Genomic DNA, 16646 nt, shown 5'->3' on the forward strand with positions numbered 1-16646 from the left:
CCACCAGGGCAGAAGGGTTTCCTTGGGCTCTCTTCCATGCACTGCTCCCAGAGAACTTGGCTCGTAAAGGAGCTGCCAGGGAACAGTGTGGGATGGCCAGAGGCCTGCAGAGGGCATCCCTCTCCTGTCAGATGGCACTTCCCTGGGACACAAACCCTGCTGGCACCACTGACAGGCACCAGACTCCTTTCCCTTTCATCTCACCGTTCTTGCATTACAGCTTTCAACAGCAAACAGCTAGAAAGTCAAGGCAAAAGAAGACTGAACGCTTTCAAATTGTGTCATTTCTGCCTTTCAATATATATTAGGTCAGGGAGTGTTCCATATAAATTTTCATAGGCATTGTGAAGAACACTACCAAAGTTTCACCCTGCCAATGTCTATAAAGAAATTCTGACCAACAATCCAGTTCCTGATACTGTTCCCTTACAAATATATCAAATATATGGTTTACTTTTTTTTTCTCTTTTAGTTTTCCAAGGCAGTATTTTACCCTAGAGGGTTCTGAAAGCTCTGTAGAGCTTGTGGGCATGCCATAGGAGCCAGAAGAACAGCTCTAAAGTTTTTCATTCATTCATCCTACAGCTAATTAGAACATTGATGTCTCAGAAGTTACATGCAAACATGCAAAACATCTGTGCTCTTTGCAGTGGCCAAGGAAGGAGACAAAAGAAAAAAGAAGAGAAGAATTTACATGATCACATAATCATTACAGACTCCTACTCTTACTAGTTTAAATTTCCAGTTTTAATTAAAAGAATCCATGAAAATCAGTCTTTATGACATGGTTAAAAGGGACCTTGTGTACTTACTACCCACCTGCTCTGTGGACATCTAATTTTAGCATCTAAAATTGACCTTATTATACAATTCTTGAATTAAATTCTAAGAGCTGAGATAAATCCTCAGAAGTACTGAGGTCCATGGAAGTTTACTTATTTTATTCCATTTGATTATAACTATCAAACTTACAGAAAAGAAATAAATTTCAGCACTAAAATCTTTTCAAGAATAGCATTTAAGTCCTCGAAAAACTAACAACCTCTATTACATGATTACTGCCAACAGAACAATCGTAGCACACAATCAGGTCTTCCAAAGGCAGACCATTTGGTGTTAAAATATATATAAAAAAGGACTAATTTCAAAATTCTATTTAAATATTCAGTCCCCAAAACTGTTTGTAACTTAAGCCATATTGGTGAAATTTTCAGATTTTGAAGTTGGGTATATAGATTTGAAAATATTATTGAAGACCATACAATAGGAAATATTGATGAAATAAACTTACTAATTATAAGAGATGTTACATTTGGTAAACTTGCTGTGAAGCTCAGCCTGCCGAACAAGATTTTTAGAATGTTTTTTCTTTCTGGTTTCATTAACTGTGTCTGTGAGTCCATAATGTCTTAGTATTTAGAAGTCAAATTAAATGCCAAGTTGGACTTCAAAGGCTCTAAAGTTCTCCAAAAGGCATGGGAATCCTTTGGAAGCGACTTAAAAAGGCTCAACTTAAAAAGTTGAGAGGATCCTGCATTGCAAAATGAAATTTTGGATTTCCCCTGCTCAGTACCAGGGAAAGAAATGCCTTAAAAACACCAACGTTTTCAGTAAGTTATGAACTCACTCCTGAAATGTTAAAATCAAACACTCAGAGCTCCACAGAAACCAATCCAACTCAGATGTGGTGAGGGTGAGGGCTGGCAGCTGGTTTATGAACACGTCATTTTCTTGGCACCCAGAAATGAGATCCCCTCTGTGACCTCTGCCAGTGACCCAGTTCAGTCTACAAGAGGTTGTGAAAACTGACCAGGTTTCCTAACCACTGACATTTCAGACCCACAGTTATGTCAGCTCGTTTTCTTGCTGCATTGCACCACCCCAGTGTGGTGGGCTATCCAAACAAAAACAGCATGCAAGCATTGTTGCAAAACTACACCAAGAGGATGAACAAAGGGCTTAGCAGAGTTCATCCTGGGAACTTTCTGCTCTCCACTCCTAGCCCGCTTCCCATCAGACCCACGGAACAAAATCATTGTTTTGGTTACCTCCTAAGGCCTTTCCCCTGCAGTCACAGGGATGCTGCTAACCACTGTCAGATGTCCTGACATCTGCTGAGAACATAATGACTAACTGTGTCACACTTCTTGGCAATCACTCAGTTTCCTAGGAATGCTAGAAAGCTGCCATAGTTTGAGCAAAATCTGTACCCTGTCAAAGCCCCAGGGGCCAAACCCTCCAACTCCAAACAGTAACCAAGTGACTCTGAAGAAAGAGGTCTCCAAGGGATTGGTCGGAACTGAATCATTCTTCTGTCTGGAAACAGTGAAAGAATTCTTCCCCATTATTTTACACCTGGGAGCACTTAACTCACACAGATGATATAAAGTTAGCTTTCCTTCTCAGATTAGAGCAGCAGATGAGAAGGCAAGCAGGAGTATTTGCCCACAGACACACATCTGCCTGTACTTGTTCCATTTGTGGAATATAACTTGACAAAAGTACTTCCTAGTGTAAGGACTCATCCTCTGCTCTTGAACAGTGGGACAAAGTGCTATTACATTTTAGGTGTGAAAGGCATAGGATATGACATTTAGTGAAGATGTCTGTCAGGAAAGTCAGTGAAAATTCCTCAGCAGAAACAGAGGAAGATAACACTTGAATGAATGTTAATGGAGTTTCTCATCCAAGTGAAGTAAAGTTCCAAGCAATCTGAAGCAGTCAGCTCTAGGATTTCATTACTCTTTGTGTAAGACAGCCCTTTTTTTGGTAATATGCTGCCTGAATATTCTTTATTAAATACTAAATTTTTACTTCATGCATAGACAAAATAATTTAAACCCATATATACACACACATGGTAAATCAGTTTCAACTTTCCAATTCACCATCTGTGTCTTGCAATTCAAGGCTGCTGCAGGAGAGAAGGTTGTTTCCTATACTCTCCAGCTTGATTGTGGGCTCTCCAAGTTCAGTTGCTTCCCTGGCTGCTTGAAGCCTTGGTGGTGCAGCAGCTGCCCTGCACTCACTGCATCACTTCTGTAACCCAAACCTCTGCCTACTCTCTTTTTATTGGAAGATTTTGTCTCCTCTTAATTATCTCCATGCTAAATAAACTCCTTTCTTCTCATCTTTTTGTTGGCCTTGCTTTCTAATCCTCTCATAACTCTTATTTGAATGATTCCTATTGGTCTGGATTCCTGGTAAAATGTGCTGCTGTGAGCTCAATATAATCCTCTACCTGACACATTACTAGTGGCTAATAGAGTGGAATAATTATCCTTTGGTTTTTTCCTTAATCCATCACAAAATCACTTGCCTTTTGACATTGATTTTAATACTAATCACTTTAACATTGAATTAATTTTGTAACGCCCTGTAACTTCCATTGACCTTCCAGCAAATAGAACCTTGTTATACAGGTACTTCAACATTAATATTCCATCTTGTATTTATGATTGCATTAATTCTCCTTCTTAAGTATAGCACATTGCATGTGTCATTTTAAAAATTAATTTAAGCTCTCATGTTAGATCTGGTTCTGTTGGATATTTATTACTCATCCAATTTAGACACCTGGTCCAGATACATAAAGAATTCCTGCATAATTATAGGACTGTACTAGCCTAGACCAAGACATTTTGTTTTAAATACATTAAATAATGACTACAGCTGATGTTCACTGTCACACAGAAGTAACTTTTTAATGCAATGGCTTCCTTACATTAGCTGAATGAGCACTGAACACCCATTGCTCTGTTTAACAGCCACTGCACTCCCCAGTCTGTGTTAAGACCAAAGTGCCCTGAATGAAATGACTGACAGTGACAATGAGCTCCTTGCAGGTATTTTTTGCCATTCCTTTCTTCCTCCAGTCCTTCAGCCTTCCTGCTTTTTGCATCTGTCAAACAAGATGGGGCCAGGACTGTTCCTACACAGCACAGCCATTCTCACCTTTGCTGTCACTCTCACGGCACCTTTTGCCACTCGAGGGGACACCACTCCTCATTGCAGTGCAGTCATTTCACTGAGAGAGCTTTAATAAGCTGCAGCCAGCCCTGATGCAGTCCTGAGCACAGGTGATCCAGGCAAGGCCCTGTTATCACTTCACTAGAAAGCAGGGCAGTGCTACAAAAGCAGGAGTGGTGAATGAGGCCTCTAATCCTCTTACATTAGTACGAGTGAAAACAATACCTTTCCTCTGGATGTAGGCATAACAAAAGACTCTAATTTGGCTTTCAGACTCTTGTGGATAATCTGCAAGGCTGCTTGATAAAAAAGACTTCCCTTTAATTAGGAAAATGAACTGATTTCTATACTGCACCTGAAGCACAATTAGTATGAAAGGTAAGTGTTATGGAGGAGTGCTTTTCAGAACAGAGATATGAATTGGGAGAATAAAGATCACAAGTATTTCTGAATTTTTATGTAAAAATACTTTGTTTTAGTTTGCTTAGGTTATGTGTTCTTAACTTTATGAGAATTTCCATGGTTATCCTTAATTATAAAGATATGCTGTCATCTTTCCAGCCTTCCTTGGCAATGTCTCCCTTTGATAAGTGGTATCAATACTAAGCACCTTGTCACTAATGAATAGCTGTTTCTTTTCTCTCAATCTTTGTCAGTTTGACAGCTTCCCACCCACACACTGTTCAGTGCTCTTCCTACCCTGTGTTTCCTACATTTTTTTATAGGCAGGCACATTTATTCTTGGCAAGCTTTCACATATGAATAAAAAGCACATTCAATTTGTGAGTCATTTTCTTCAGGCTTTGGAACATCAGCTACAGTGCTGCCTACCACATAAGGGATGAATGAACAATATGCATAACCTGGTTATCTTTATACTTCATTTTTGTTATTACACTTAGCTATTGATGGAAAAATGACAGATTTTGTTGGAAGAGAACAAATTAAAAATATTTTTATTACATTCTGCTTGACCCTGCAATCTTGATTATTACTGTAATTAAAATAGACAAAAGCCCACTTCTTAAATTCACAAAGCACTTATACTCCATGTGATCCAAAAGTATGACATTAAAAATAATGGAAGCACAGAATTAATTTTATCCTTTAATACCTGAAATTTATGGAATGCTGGGGTAAAATGCCATTGCTTTATAATCATCTAACTTCAAAAACAAATGTTATCAATGATATTGCAGCCCACAAAATTTCAACACTTAAAGTCTGAGTCCAGAAGTTAAATCTTGAGAAACCACAAATAAAATTTTAATTAACAACAATCTAAATATTTAGTGAAAACAGTACAGCAAAAGCTTTTTTATTGTAAACACTACAACCGAGTCCTCAGTAGTCACAAAAACAGGATCCTAGTTTAATAGCTAAGCCTCACATCTGATGGGTTTTTACTTCAGTATTAAAGCCAGAAGTTCAGAATTGTTTCTCTTGCTAAATCAGTTAGTGGTCACATAATCCTAAGTAACCAGTTGCAAAATAACCAGTGAAAAATAATCCTCAGTAAAATGACTATTTAATTTCCTTGAGATTATTTACTTATTTTCTTTATAAACAAAGGAAATAGAGGAAAAAAATTAAGCCATCAGATTTTTTGTTATGATGACAAAGTGTGCAAGCTGGTTTGGCCTTCACGACCTACAAGCCTGGCTAAGAATTTATACAGCACTAAGAGTTGTGGGGCAAAGATAAATGTGGCTTTGCCCTCAAACAAAAAGGGCATTTTTGTACTTCAGAGTTTAAAAGAAACAATTTATTCTGCATGAACCAGTCTTTACTACACAGCCATTCTAGTCATACACTTAACCTGGAACAGCACATATATTAAATTGTAGTGACTAATTGTGACACAGGCCTGTCTTAGTATAGCCATGACTATGCACAACTACTATTTCTGTCTCAAAGAACACTGCTGCAAAAGTCTGATAGAGAGAAATAATCTGGATGGAAATAGGACAAAACATAACAAAAAGGTTCCCCTTAGCTGCACTTTCATTTGCGCTTCAAAATCAGACTTGTCAAACAAAAGCATCCACTTCAGAGTCCTCTGCAACTTGGGCAAGTGATCAGAGTTTCAAGTCACTTCCTCAAAGGAAAAAGTAATATTTTAGTGTGGCCCCAGCAGTGTATTTTTCCCTCATCTTTCTCAGAATTGTTTGGGAAGAAGTTGAAATATCCTTCACAACGATAGCCAGTCTAGAATTCTGATAGATCTTAATTTCAGTGAAGTAAACAATGATCTTAGCACGGTGAAAAATCAAGAACATCCCCATTTCTAACAGTCACACTGCTTTTCTAACAAAAATTTTCAGCTAGTGAGTTTTTAGTCATAGAATTGTAGAATATCCAGAGCTGGAAGGAATTAACAAGGATCAAGTCCAATTCCTTTATTTATTCAGTGATATCAAATCACTTGGGCAATACAAAGACCTTCCTTAAGGCCCAGAAAAACTACCAGGACAGTAATTGTATCATCTTTAAAGCCAACTTTGAAAATTAACTGTGACTCAAGAGATCTGTGCATGGAACAGAGCAACATCAATCTACAATGGTATTAATCATATTTTTGCTTTTTCTGTGTGAGGAAATAAAGCCTGAGTAACCCGCTCTATGTTTCCTTGCCTGAACATTGAGCTTTTCCATGCTGCTAGAGCAGAGCTTTAAAGGAATCATCTTGACATCTAACCCACTGTTTGATTAGGATTAGATGCTGCAAATAGCTTGGTAAACAGAAGCCCCAGCAGAAGGCAATTTTGCTAAAGCTTAATAGATAATTATAAGCATCTCTCTCCTAGTTAGACACCATTTTTAGCTGAGTCCCAATTTCAAACGTTTCCCACAAAAGTTCTCAAGTACAGAATTACACCTGCAGTGCATTTTTAACATAGTGGGTGTTGTTGTTTGAGTGTTTGGTTTTTGTTGGTTGAGTTTTAGGTGTTTTCTAGGATCTCTTACCCACAACATGCTCTTCTTTGTTGCCATCCAGCTCAGCAGTTGCGTGCTCGGCAATACAGAAGAGCAGCAAGATAAAGGGTGAAGGTGAGGAACGTCTCTTCTTTCTTCCCTTCATTTCTCCTGCGTAACATAAAAGTGAGAATTGACAAATTCAGTCAGATTCCTTGAGCATTCTGCAAAAGCTAATAGCAGGGCAGTGTGCAGCCCTGTGGGCAGACACACAAACTGGGAGCTTTGGAGATAATGTGAGCTCTTTTAGCATAAACCTCTTGTCAGCAGAATGAAACACAAGACAAGGATTGCAAGTCTCCTGTCCCATCTCCAATCCAGGTTAGAGGCACTGCTACTGTTTTCAATCTAAGCCCCAGCTGAAATCACCTCCTGGAACACATCATGACAGAAAATATAACACTTGGTACTTTTAATGTCCTGATGCTAATTGCACGATTAGCGTTGCTTGCCAAGTCAAATCATTCCAAGTTTTACTCCATCTGCAGAACCTAGATTCATTACCACAACATTTTCAAACAAATGTTTAATCATTTTATAATTAGCAGGCTCCCAAATTACTAAATACCATTTCAGAGGAATCAGTGAACTTTTTGCAGCATAGGCTTCAATGCCTTCAGCAGGATTTTCTATCTTGTACATCTCTTTAATTCTGAGAACCTCACCTCTGAACTTAAGTTCAGAGCTATTATTTTTCACTTTGAAGCAGTGCAATCACTGACAGAAGAAAAACACTTTTATCCCATGGCAGCTGTCATGCTGAGGTTGCTAAAGACGAGGTTATGCACGCACACATGAAATTAACTTCAGAAAACTTTTGCTTTAACTTTTTTAGAAATACATATTTTCCAACTAACTAAAAGTTCCTTAAGGATCTCTGGATGTTAATTAGAAAATAGACCCAATGTCTTCTTTGTTACCAACAGATCAATTCCCTATTCATAATAGGGAATAGAAGGGAGTTCCCTACCCTCTTCTCTTAAAGTACAGTACTGAATTTCTTTTTGCATGTTAATTAATATTAAGTAAATAAAACTTAAAATATAAGGGCTAGGAAGTTTCTAACCTTCAGACACTCTTTGGTCTTGAGTGTTTCTGTTTACATGCCTGTGAAGACAGAGTGGTCTTCACCAAATCAGGGCCACAATTCTCATTTCTCTCTAGAAAACTTGCCAATTTTTCCCTCTTGCATAGTCAGTGTTTTCCCAGCTTGCAGCATGTAATAAAAAGGAAATTAATTCTTAAAAATAACTTGGTGAAATCATGAACAGCACTAACTATTTAGGTAATTTTTAATTTGACAATGCCCTTTAGAAGGCTTCAGTATATAATGTAGGGAAAACTACTGAGAGTTCTTCCTTTTTTATCCTTTTTTTTTTTTTAATAATGGAACAAAAGTTTTGGTTTTAAAGGAATTTCTTTTTTAGCCAGAAAATATGACCATGGTAAATTCCACATCATAATTCATTCCTGCCAAAACAAACAAAAAATTTCATGTCTTTGATTCCTTCTAGACTCAATTATTTAGCCTAACTTCTACAGGAACAAATAAAAGGCTTTATCCACATACAGTTTGGCAAAAAATTTTGCAAACTAATACAGATCCCATTTTGTGCTTTTAATCATGATTTTAAAATCTTTCCTCAAAACTATTTTTTAATTCTGTGAACAAATTCAGAAATTATTGTTTTTCTAGCAGAGATAGAATAACCTCTCCTGGATTAGAAACCAATGCACAAGTTTTGAAATAATCCCTAAATGGAAAAAATGAGCAAGAGCTAGAGTATTTTTCAAAGAAATAAAATTAGCATTTTTTATCATAATTCTAACTGGAACTCCAGTTTTACAATCCTTTATAGACAAAGTTTTGTAATACCTGACCTTGGAGGAATTATGCATTTTTATCCAAATGTTAAAAAAAAAAAAAGGTTACAACAAATCTTTTAATTCACCCCTAATAAGTAGTCTAGTCATGCTTTAAAATGGACAGTAACTCTGTACATGGCAACCTGAAGTTGTCCAAGTGTCCAAGATTGTCTTTGTAATTTGAGAGACATCTGATTTGTGATGTTAGTTTGACATCAGCTGAAATTAAAATAAATCCACAACTAATAAAGATGATATGGGGAGAAACATTAAGTAAAACAATTCAAAGAACTGCACAGACAATTATCGTTACAATATAAAAAATTTGGTGATCATTTGACATTGTCTAGGCTCACTTAAAGCAAAAATACCATCAAATATTCAGATTGGATACTTGAATATAAAGTAATAACTTTCAAACTGCCTGGTTCCAGTGAGGTCACTGGAATAAAAAGTTACAAAATACATTTATAGTTTTTGAATTACATGGAAAAGAGCAAATTTCTAGCACATTGTTTTTCTTAGAAGTAATCATTGGCCCAATTGTGGCTCTTCATAAAGGAACTTGCTAATTATCCACAGCCTCAGTAACCCATGGATTAATTCCATGTTTGTCCCTGAGCCCTCATTTTCCATGTTTGAGTTTTTCCAAACATGCCATCAAAACTCTCACTAGTTAAGCAAAACTCCCTTTGAACTTGGGTTTTTATCACTCAAACTGAAGCTTTGGTTCCTTCTTCCAGGAATCCACAGAGTAGAGATTTACACTGCAAAATTTAGTAATCAGTTTTTAGTCAGTTATCCCATATTCTCAAAAGCTTTTCCCCAAGCAGAACATAGGCAATCAGGCAGAAATGGAAATCCTTAATATGTTCTTATTTTCTTTTCCATTTGGAAATAGAATTGTGCGCATCATGAGCTACCATCCAGCATTGTCACTGTGTGTTTATGAGGACAAATGACTGCATTTGTACAGAGAACAAAACCCTTCCCAGGGTACAGTATTTCTATTCTTCCACTCAACTCCTACATTTCCCTTAAAAGGAAGGGTCAGAAGTATGTCAAAAGCTGGGCATGTCCATGCTTGGGCCAGCTCCCAACAGGAACGATGCAGGCTGTGCAGCAGCATATCTGCCTTGCTGCAAAGCCTCCTGAGCAAACACAACCTCCTTTATCTCCCTGCTATCCTTCCCAGCAGGCCACACAGTCTCAGAACATTGGGTCAGGTTTAGGTGGAGGTTGGCTGAAGGTTTTGGTAATAAAATGCTTAAATCCTTCCATAGTCTAATTATTTCTTATTATTCCTGAAGGAAGAATGAAATCCCAGATCAAAGCGTACTTGGCACTGGATTTTCAATTAAAACCCAAACCCTCTAGAAAAAGTACAGGTTTTCTGACTGGATGTTCAGCTGCCCAGTAACAGAACTTTAAAGCTGTAAGCTTCTTATGATACTGGTATAATTTTTTAATATTTTTTAAAGCACTCTGATTTTTTTTGTTGTTTTTGTTGTATTTGTATGGAGCAAAAAATTCAAAATACTTAAACTATCATATCTGGCTAGTAAAATGTCAAATGCACACAATGGTGAAAAACTGTGTGTCATGAGAAAAATAGGAAATGTTTCAATTTTAAATAGGTAATGTTTACCTGTCTGATTATTTCAGCCACATTCTGAAAACTTCTGAGAGCAAGTAAAGCCTTTTCCTTCAGAATGATTCTAGCTTAGGACAGCCAGGTGTCAGTCCAGCATTAATATTCTCCATCATGGTGTCATTAATGTATATTTCATACAGACAATTCCTAAGGAACTGGCATTCTACTGCTCCCAAACTCCCCCACCTTTTAATGAGACATTTTATAACAGACAACAAGAATTTTACTTGACAAAGAAGATCAAAGGTCGGTGGATAATAATTGGCACTGATTTATTGACTGATTTAATTAAACGCTTTCATTTAGTGCCATTAGCTTCCCTCAGGCTGAAACACAGGCAGCCAAGGCAGACCACAAGCCATCAAGGAAGCTCCCTGTTACAGATCTTCACTACCTGGCCTTATAGCCAAGACTTTTTCCTCCAAAACAAAAATAGAAGGAAGCTCTCAAGATGTTTTTTGCCAAAACCAGAAAAGTATAAAACTGAGTATCTTGTTCATGCAGTTTTCAGCCTTTGGAGATAGGACTTTTTTTTTTTTTTTTTTTAACCTAGCAGTCTCTTCAACACCAATTTTTCTAGTTCCCTGAATGTTTAGTCACAAACTTTTTTTTTTCCAGTGTAGCATTTATCTCTAACACGCTAACTGGAAAAAGAAAAATAAAACTAACATTTCCCATAGTAACCAAAAAAAGACATCCTTAGAAAAAGACCTAAAGTGACATTGCAATGATGGTAAAAGTGACTCATTCACACTGACAGCCCAGGAAACAGAAACACACACACACAAAAAGGCAGAGGATATAATTAAGTAGAGGAATTAATAGCAGAAGGTAGGATGTGCATGGCCAGAGGTCCATTTTAGCACGGCCTAAAATGAAGGATTAAAAGGCCTAACTAGACAGGATGATAGCACTTCTGATATAAAAGCAGACCCTTTTCAGGTCACTGTAGTTCAGAGGCATTGCCTTTGCCCTCTGATATCCTGCACTGCCTCCTAGGACTTGTGTGACACAGGTCTCATTAGTCTTCTCTGCAGCATTGTGTCCCAGCTGGCAGAGTCAGTGTTCTCTTTAAAATTATTTTATTACATGTGCTGGTCTGGAGCTGTTTTCCCATTCCCTCAGCTGTAAATATGAAGAATGGAGTGAGCAGGAATTCCACCACCTCTGTTCTGATGGTGGTACCCGAGTCAGTGTTGAGCTGTCAATTAAACTGACTGCCACCAGAGCCTTGTGCTGGCACAGCAGCTTTCAAAGGTCAGGAGTGCACTGTGAATCATGAGCATGCAAATATTACTGACTGAAAGCAAAAGCTATGGCAATCCCACCTCCCATGCCAAATTATCTCCCTTTTTCTGTGCCCTGCTGTGGCAGCTTTCAGTCTGTGTCAGTCCTGGCACCAGGGACTCCATGTGCTTCCTCCAAGAACTTCAAATTCCTTCTTGTCATGAAAGAGAATTTTGGTTGGTTACCTGCCTTTCACCATTTAGCTTAAATGCTTTGCTGCTGCACTATTCCAGTCTCTGAAATTACCTAGTGAGAACTGGAAAGTGAAGTGAAAACTGGGAACTATGGAGAAAATTTGGAAAAAACTAATATTTTTATTATTTTTTATGCTAAAAAGTTGTATAACCTGATGTCACAGATTCAAATTTAAATTCCCACCTTCTTTCTGCTTTTATGAAGGTTATAAATGCTGCTTTTCAAGAACATGTGATAAAATAATTGAAAGTAAAAATCTTGTCATATTTTGAAATGGAAATATAAAATAATAAGTTAATTAATAAACCCAGCACAAGGAGTCCCTTCTTCCTTATATGCCTGTGGACCTCTTACCTTTTCATTTTCCTTGTTAGCTTCTTTCACTCTTGCTTTAAAACTGCTTTCCATTTTCCCAACTTAGGTCCAGGACCTATTTTTTCCCTTCTGCTGGTCTGTTCACATCTGACACTAGGTACTTCTGCCATCATGTCTCCACTCACCTTCTCTTGTGACACAGCTCCAGACCTTAAACTCCTCCTCCCCCGAGTTCTCCTTCTTGCCTGGCTCAGTCAGGTGTCCCATCCATGGTATCCATGACCCAAGAGCAGGGAACTGGATATAATCAGCTAGGCAGGGCTGTAGTGACAGTAACCCTTGCCTACAGAAGCCTGTAAACAATTTTCCTAACTCCCCAACCAAGCAGTGCAGAGCACCTGATGCAACAGTCAAAGGGAATTATAACTTCTGAAATTAGGACTGATTTATTAAAATAACTGCACTTTTCACAGGACCACTGGGTTTGTCTGCAGCAAATCACGTAACTATCTCATTTTCATTTTGATATAGCTTTCAACAGGGAAAAGAAATCTTTTGCTCCTATCAAAATATTTTTACATGTGGACTAAAGCAATAACTTGCTTACATAATTTCATAAATTTTAATAAAAAAAACAACCCCACTACACTCGGGCCTGAAGTGCTCAGACAGAAACTACCCGTTGGTAGCAAAAATATTGGCCATCTGATCTTATTTTCAAACAGGGAATGCTTTCAGTATCCTAATAAAAACCACACCAGAGCACAGGATCCACTAGCAAAACAAACAAGCAGCAGTATTAGTTACATCTAAGCACTATAAAGTGTCTAACCTGTTTTTTTTTTCTAGCAGTTTGGACTGGAAAAGTCCAGCCCATGTGTTCAAGTCTTAGCTGTCCTTATGGATAAACAGAAGTGAATTTAGATGTCAATTAACTTAGCACAATCTGCTTTTCTAGTGGGAAGAGGAATTTCAGCACTGTATTATACATAGGTAATCCAGTGGTGTGTAATTTCCCATTTGCACACACTCAGGTGCTGGAAATACCACAGGCAGGCACAGGAGGAAACTGCTGCCACAGTGATGCCTCTTGTAACTGGTTTTGGTCATATCCATTCACCTTTTGTAACCTCACCATCACATCAATCACATTTTCACACATACAGAGGTTCAAAACCCAAATTTCCCTGCTCTGTCAGGCAAGTTGAGCTCACCTGCTCTGGCTTCCCAGCTGGAGACACCACAGACACTTTTCCTGCAGTGGATTTGTGATGGTCACACAGCTTAGAAATGCTGAAACTGCCTTCAGTGGGAATCACCCAGGACTCAGCCTACAGCCACTTCAAACCAACATGAAATAACAATGCCATCGAAAAAAAGGATTGGATTCCCTTCATCTCCCACAGTGCCAGCTCCTCTGGACATAGAGCAAATGCCAACATGCTTCCTTGACCTTCATAAAAACAATACCAACTGAGTGCTTCCTTTACATAAAATCTGTATTTCTAACTTGCTGCAACTACTCTTTTCAATGTAGCTACATTACAATCAGTTCCCTTGGAATGCTTTGTTTTCTGAAGGAAGGTTCAATTTTCTGAAAGAAAGTTGAACTTTCTTGTGATCCAACTCATACCCTAGAGTAAGCCTAGTTTTAATTCTCACTAAACTGTAAATCTAATTACCTTATTCAGAGCTTCACTCAGTTATTCATCAGGGAAGGTGGCAGCAATACTAAGGATGGGAAATAAATATCTGTATTAACAGCACAGGAAGTAATTAAGAAACTGAACAGAGTTGTGAGAGAAAATGAAAAGGATCAAAATAAATCTATTTTGCTGTGAAGTAACTACAAGGGGAAAGGAATTATACAATTCTCCATATGGTTTTGCTTCATTCTGTCCCCAGGGGTACTCTGTCCCCATTGTAAAGTTAAATTGGTTTCATAAGACAAACACACAGAAGTGAGTAATTTGTCCCTGTTTTTAAAGAGAGTTTTTCTCTGGTTTCAGTGTGAAGAACAACTGCAGATAGGTAAGAGCCCATCAGCCTCTCCTGACTCTCCAGAGAGAAAATATGACTCTTCAGAATGCAGCCCAAACAAACAACACCAGTAACTAATGGAATTTGACAGATTGTAAACACTTTGCTCCACAATTGAGATATGACAGTCATGTAAACCTCTATGCTATTGAGTTCTACTGATATTCCTTTTTTTTTAATTTAAAAATTTATTTTCTTTTCCCTATACAAATGTTTTGAGTCCTTCTGGCAGACATTCTCAGAATGAACTGAATGACAACAAAATCATGAAAGTAAAAAAGCACTTAAAGCAGATATCACCTTATCTTACAATGCAGACTAAAATTACTGCCAGAATCACCTTTTTAAAGTAAATGTAGATATTAAAGTAACTTTCCAGAATGTGAAAGATTGTGGAACGGTATTTTTTTTCCCCAGAGGAGATTTTTTTTTTTTCAGAAACAATCCTAATCCCACTGATATATCAGTGGGAAAAGTCTGTGTTCTGTGCCCTAAAAGTGATCCAAGGTGCACAGAATCAGAATAGCATGAAAAATACCAGTGGTCCTGTGCTGGTGAACACCTGGGTACCAGGGTCTGCTTCTGTTCATGCACTTGGAAGAGTTATTTGAGAAACAGAGAGTCCTTGCAGGTAGAACTGGAGCTGAGTAATTCTCCTTGTCTAACTGTGGATCTGGACATATTCTGAGTCTACCAGGATGCTCCTTCTTTTACACCCTTGCTTTGTTTCTGAGATCACTTTTCCTCCTATTTATTGAAATTTCCTCTTCCCAGAAAACTGCCTCCTTTTTGAGTGCTGTCCCTCACTTCCCTTTAGATCTAAAATAGACACCAAAGAGTCAAAGTTTTACCATTGGGCTTTCAAAATTGCTCTCCAATGAGATTAGGAATAAATAGAAATTTAATGGCATTGAGTTTATCTGTCTTGAGTCAGAAACCTAAAACTCTAATTCAGCACTTAAAATATTACTAAATTATTAACAATTAAGTTTTCATGAGCAATATTAGTGGGCACTGCACTAAAAAGTTAATGCTCCTTAAATGTCACAGAGCTACACCAGAGAGCTGAAATGCTTTAAAACTCAAAAATTACAAACTTGGCAATGCACAATGTGAGGACAAACACACAGATTACTGAAAGGCAATTTAAAGGGCACTCTGTGACTCTCTGGCATAAAAGTCATAAAATTTTCAAATAAATGGATTCATCAAGCAATTGGCCACATGACTGCTTTTTAATGAACCATTTCCCTTGGGCATTATCTGACAGGAGAAAAGGCCAGAGCAGGATGTGCTTTAATCACCTTTACCCCCTCAGCTGTGTTCTGTGTACACTACACCCAAACTAAACTTGATTATAATTCTCATATTATATTCAGCTTAAAGAATAATTCAGAGGAATCTGCTGTGGATACAGATACTTGCTGCCTACACAGACAGTAATAAATGTCTCTTAGTGAAATTAAATAATGGGCAGAAGGTTCCAAAGGGCAAAGGCTGACAGCTTTGCCCAAGTAGGTGCCTGGCAATTCCTCCAGCACGCCCTTGCTGTCCCTATCTGCACTGACAGCTGCACTTCCTGTCTCTGCCCATAAGACACAGGAAGGAAGGTTTATATCTTTACATGTTTCCCATGACACTTTCATGGCTAATTCCTGGAGCACTGAGTCAGACTGACCATCCACACACTCCTCCCCCAATCCAAATTGCTGTTTTACTCCCTACCTCTAATTTCCCATTGTTATGGACTTTTTCCTCATTAAAATTGCAATTTTCTTAACATATTAGCCAACTCTAGAAATATTTTAAAATACAGGCTAGTATTACTTCTCTGTTTTGCACAGTTACTAAAAATGAAGTTTGCATCAATTATTCTAAGTAAAATATTACAAAAGTCTCCAAAAATATTCTGGTTTTTTGGAGTGCAGTGTGTTTGTTACACTGATACGACTGGATGCCTCATTCACTAGTTTCTTGTAAATTTCAAATATACTGTCAGTGAAATTGGCTTCTGTCTTAACAGCTTAATTTGATTCTCCTAAAATCTTCCTGTACTTCTCAAAATATGAATTGCTTCAGAAGTTGGGTGCCTCAGACTGATTTGAAACAGCCTGGCAGACCACTCTGCTTGAATCGAGCCTCTCTTACATGCGCTGTAAAAAAGCAAAAACTTTTCTTCAAACTCAACCTATTGATCAGAATTAGCTTGTTCAGATTTAGGATAGCTTCCTTTCCAAGAACCGACTTAGAGCTTAAAATACCTGAGACTGAGATTATGGCAACCAAATGTTAGTTGTATTAACCATGCAAGTATACTCATTATCCTGCTGTTTCAAATCTGCAG

General features: G+C 37.8%; 1 protein-coding gene across 5 annotated transcripts in view; it reads right to left on the reverse strand.

Moving 5' to 3' along the window:
* Positions 1–16646, reverse strand: part of TFPI (tissue factor pathway inhibitor) — a 124874-nt gene that overhangs the window by 17594 nt on the left and 90634 nt on the right. For all 5 annotated transcript variants that reach the window (XM_071434449.1, XM_071434453.1, XM_071434450.1 and 2 more), the window contains one exon: positions 6937–7056. In XM_071434449.1, the coding sequence (XP_071290550.1) occupies positions 6937–7056 (120 nt within the window). The remainder of the gene's footprint in view (positions 1–6936; positions 7057–16646) is intronic.

The sequence above is a fragment of the Agelaius tricolor genome, unplaced genomic scaffold, assembly GCF_023055355.1.
Source record: "Agelaius tricolor isolate 1412-34295 unplaced genomic scaffold, bAgeTri1.0.p SCAF_10, whole genome shotgun sequence".
Lineage (NCBI taxonomy): Eukaryota > Metazoa > Chordata > Aves > Passeriformes > Icteridae > Agelaius > Agelaius tricolor.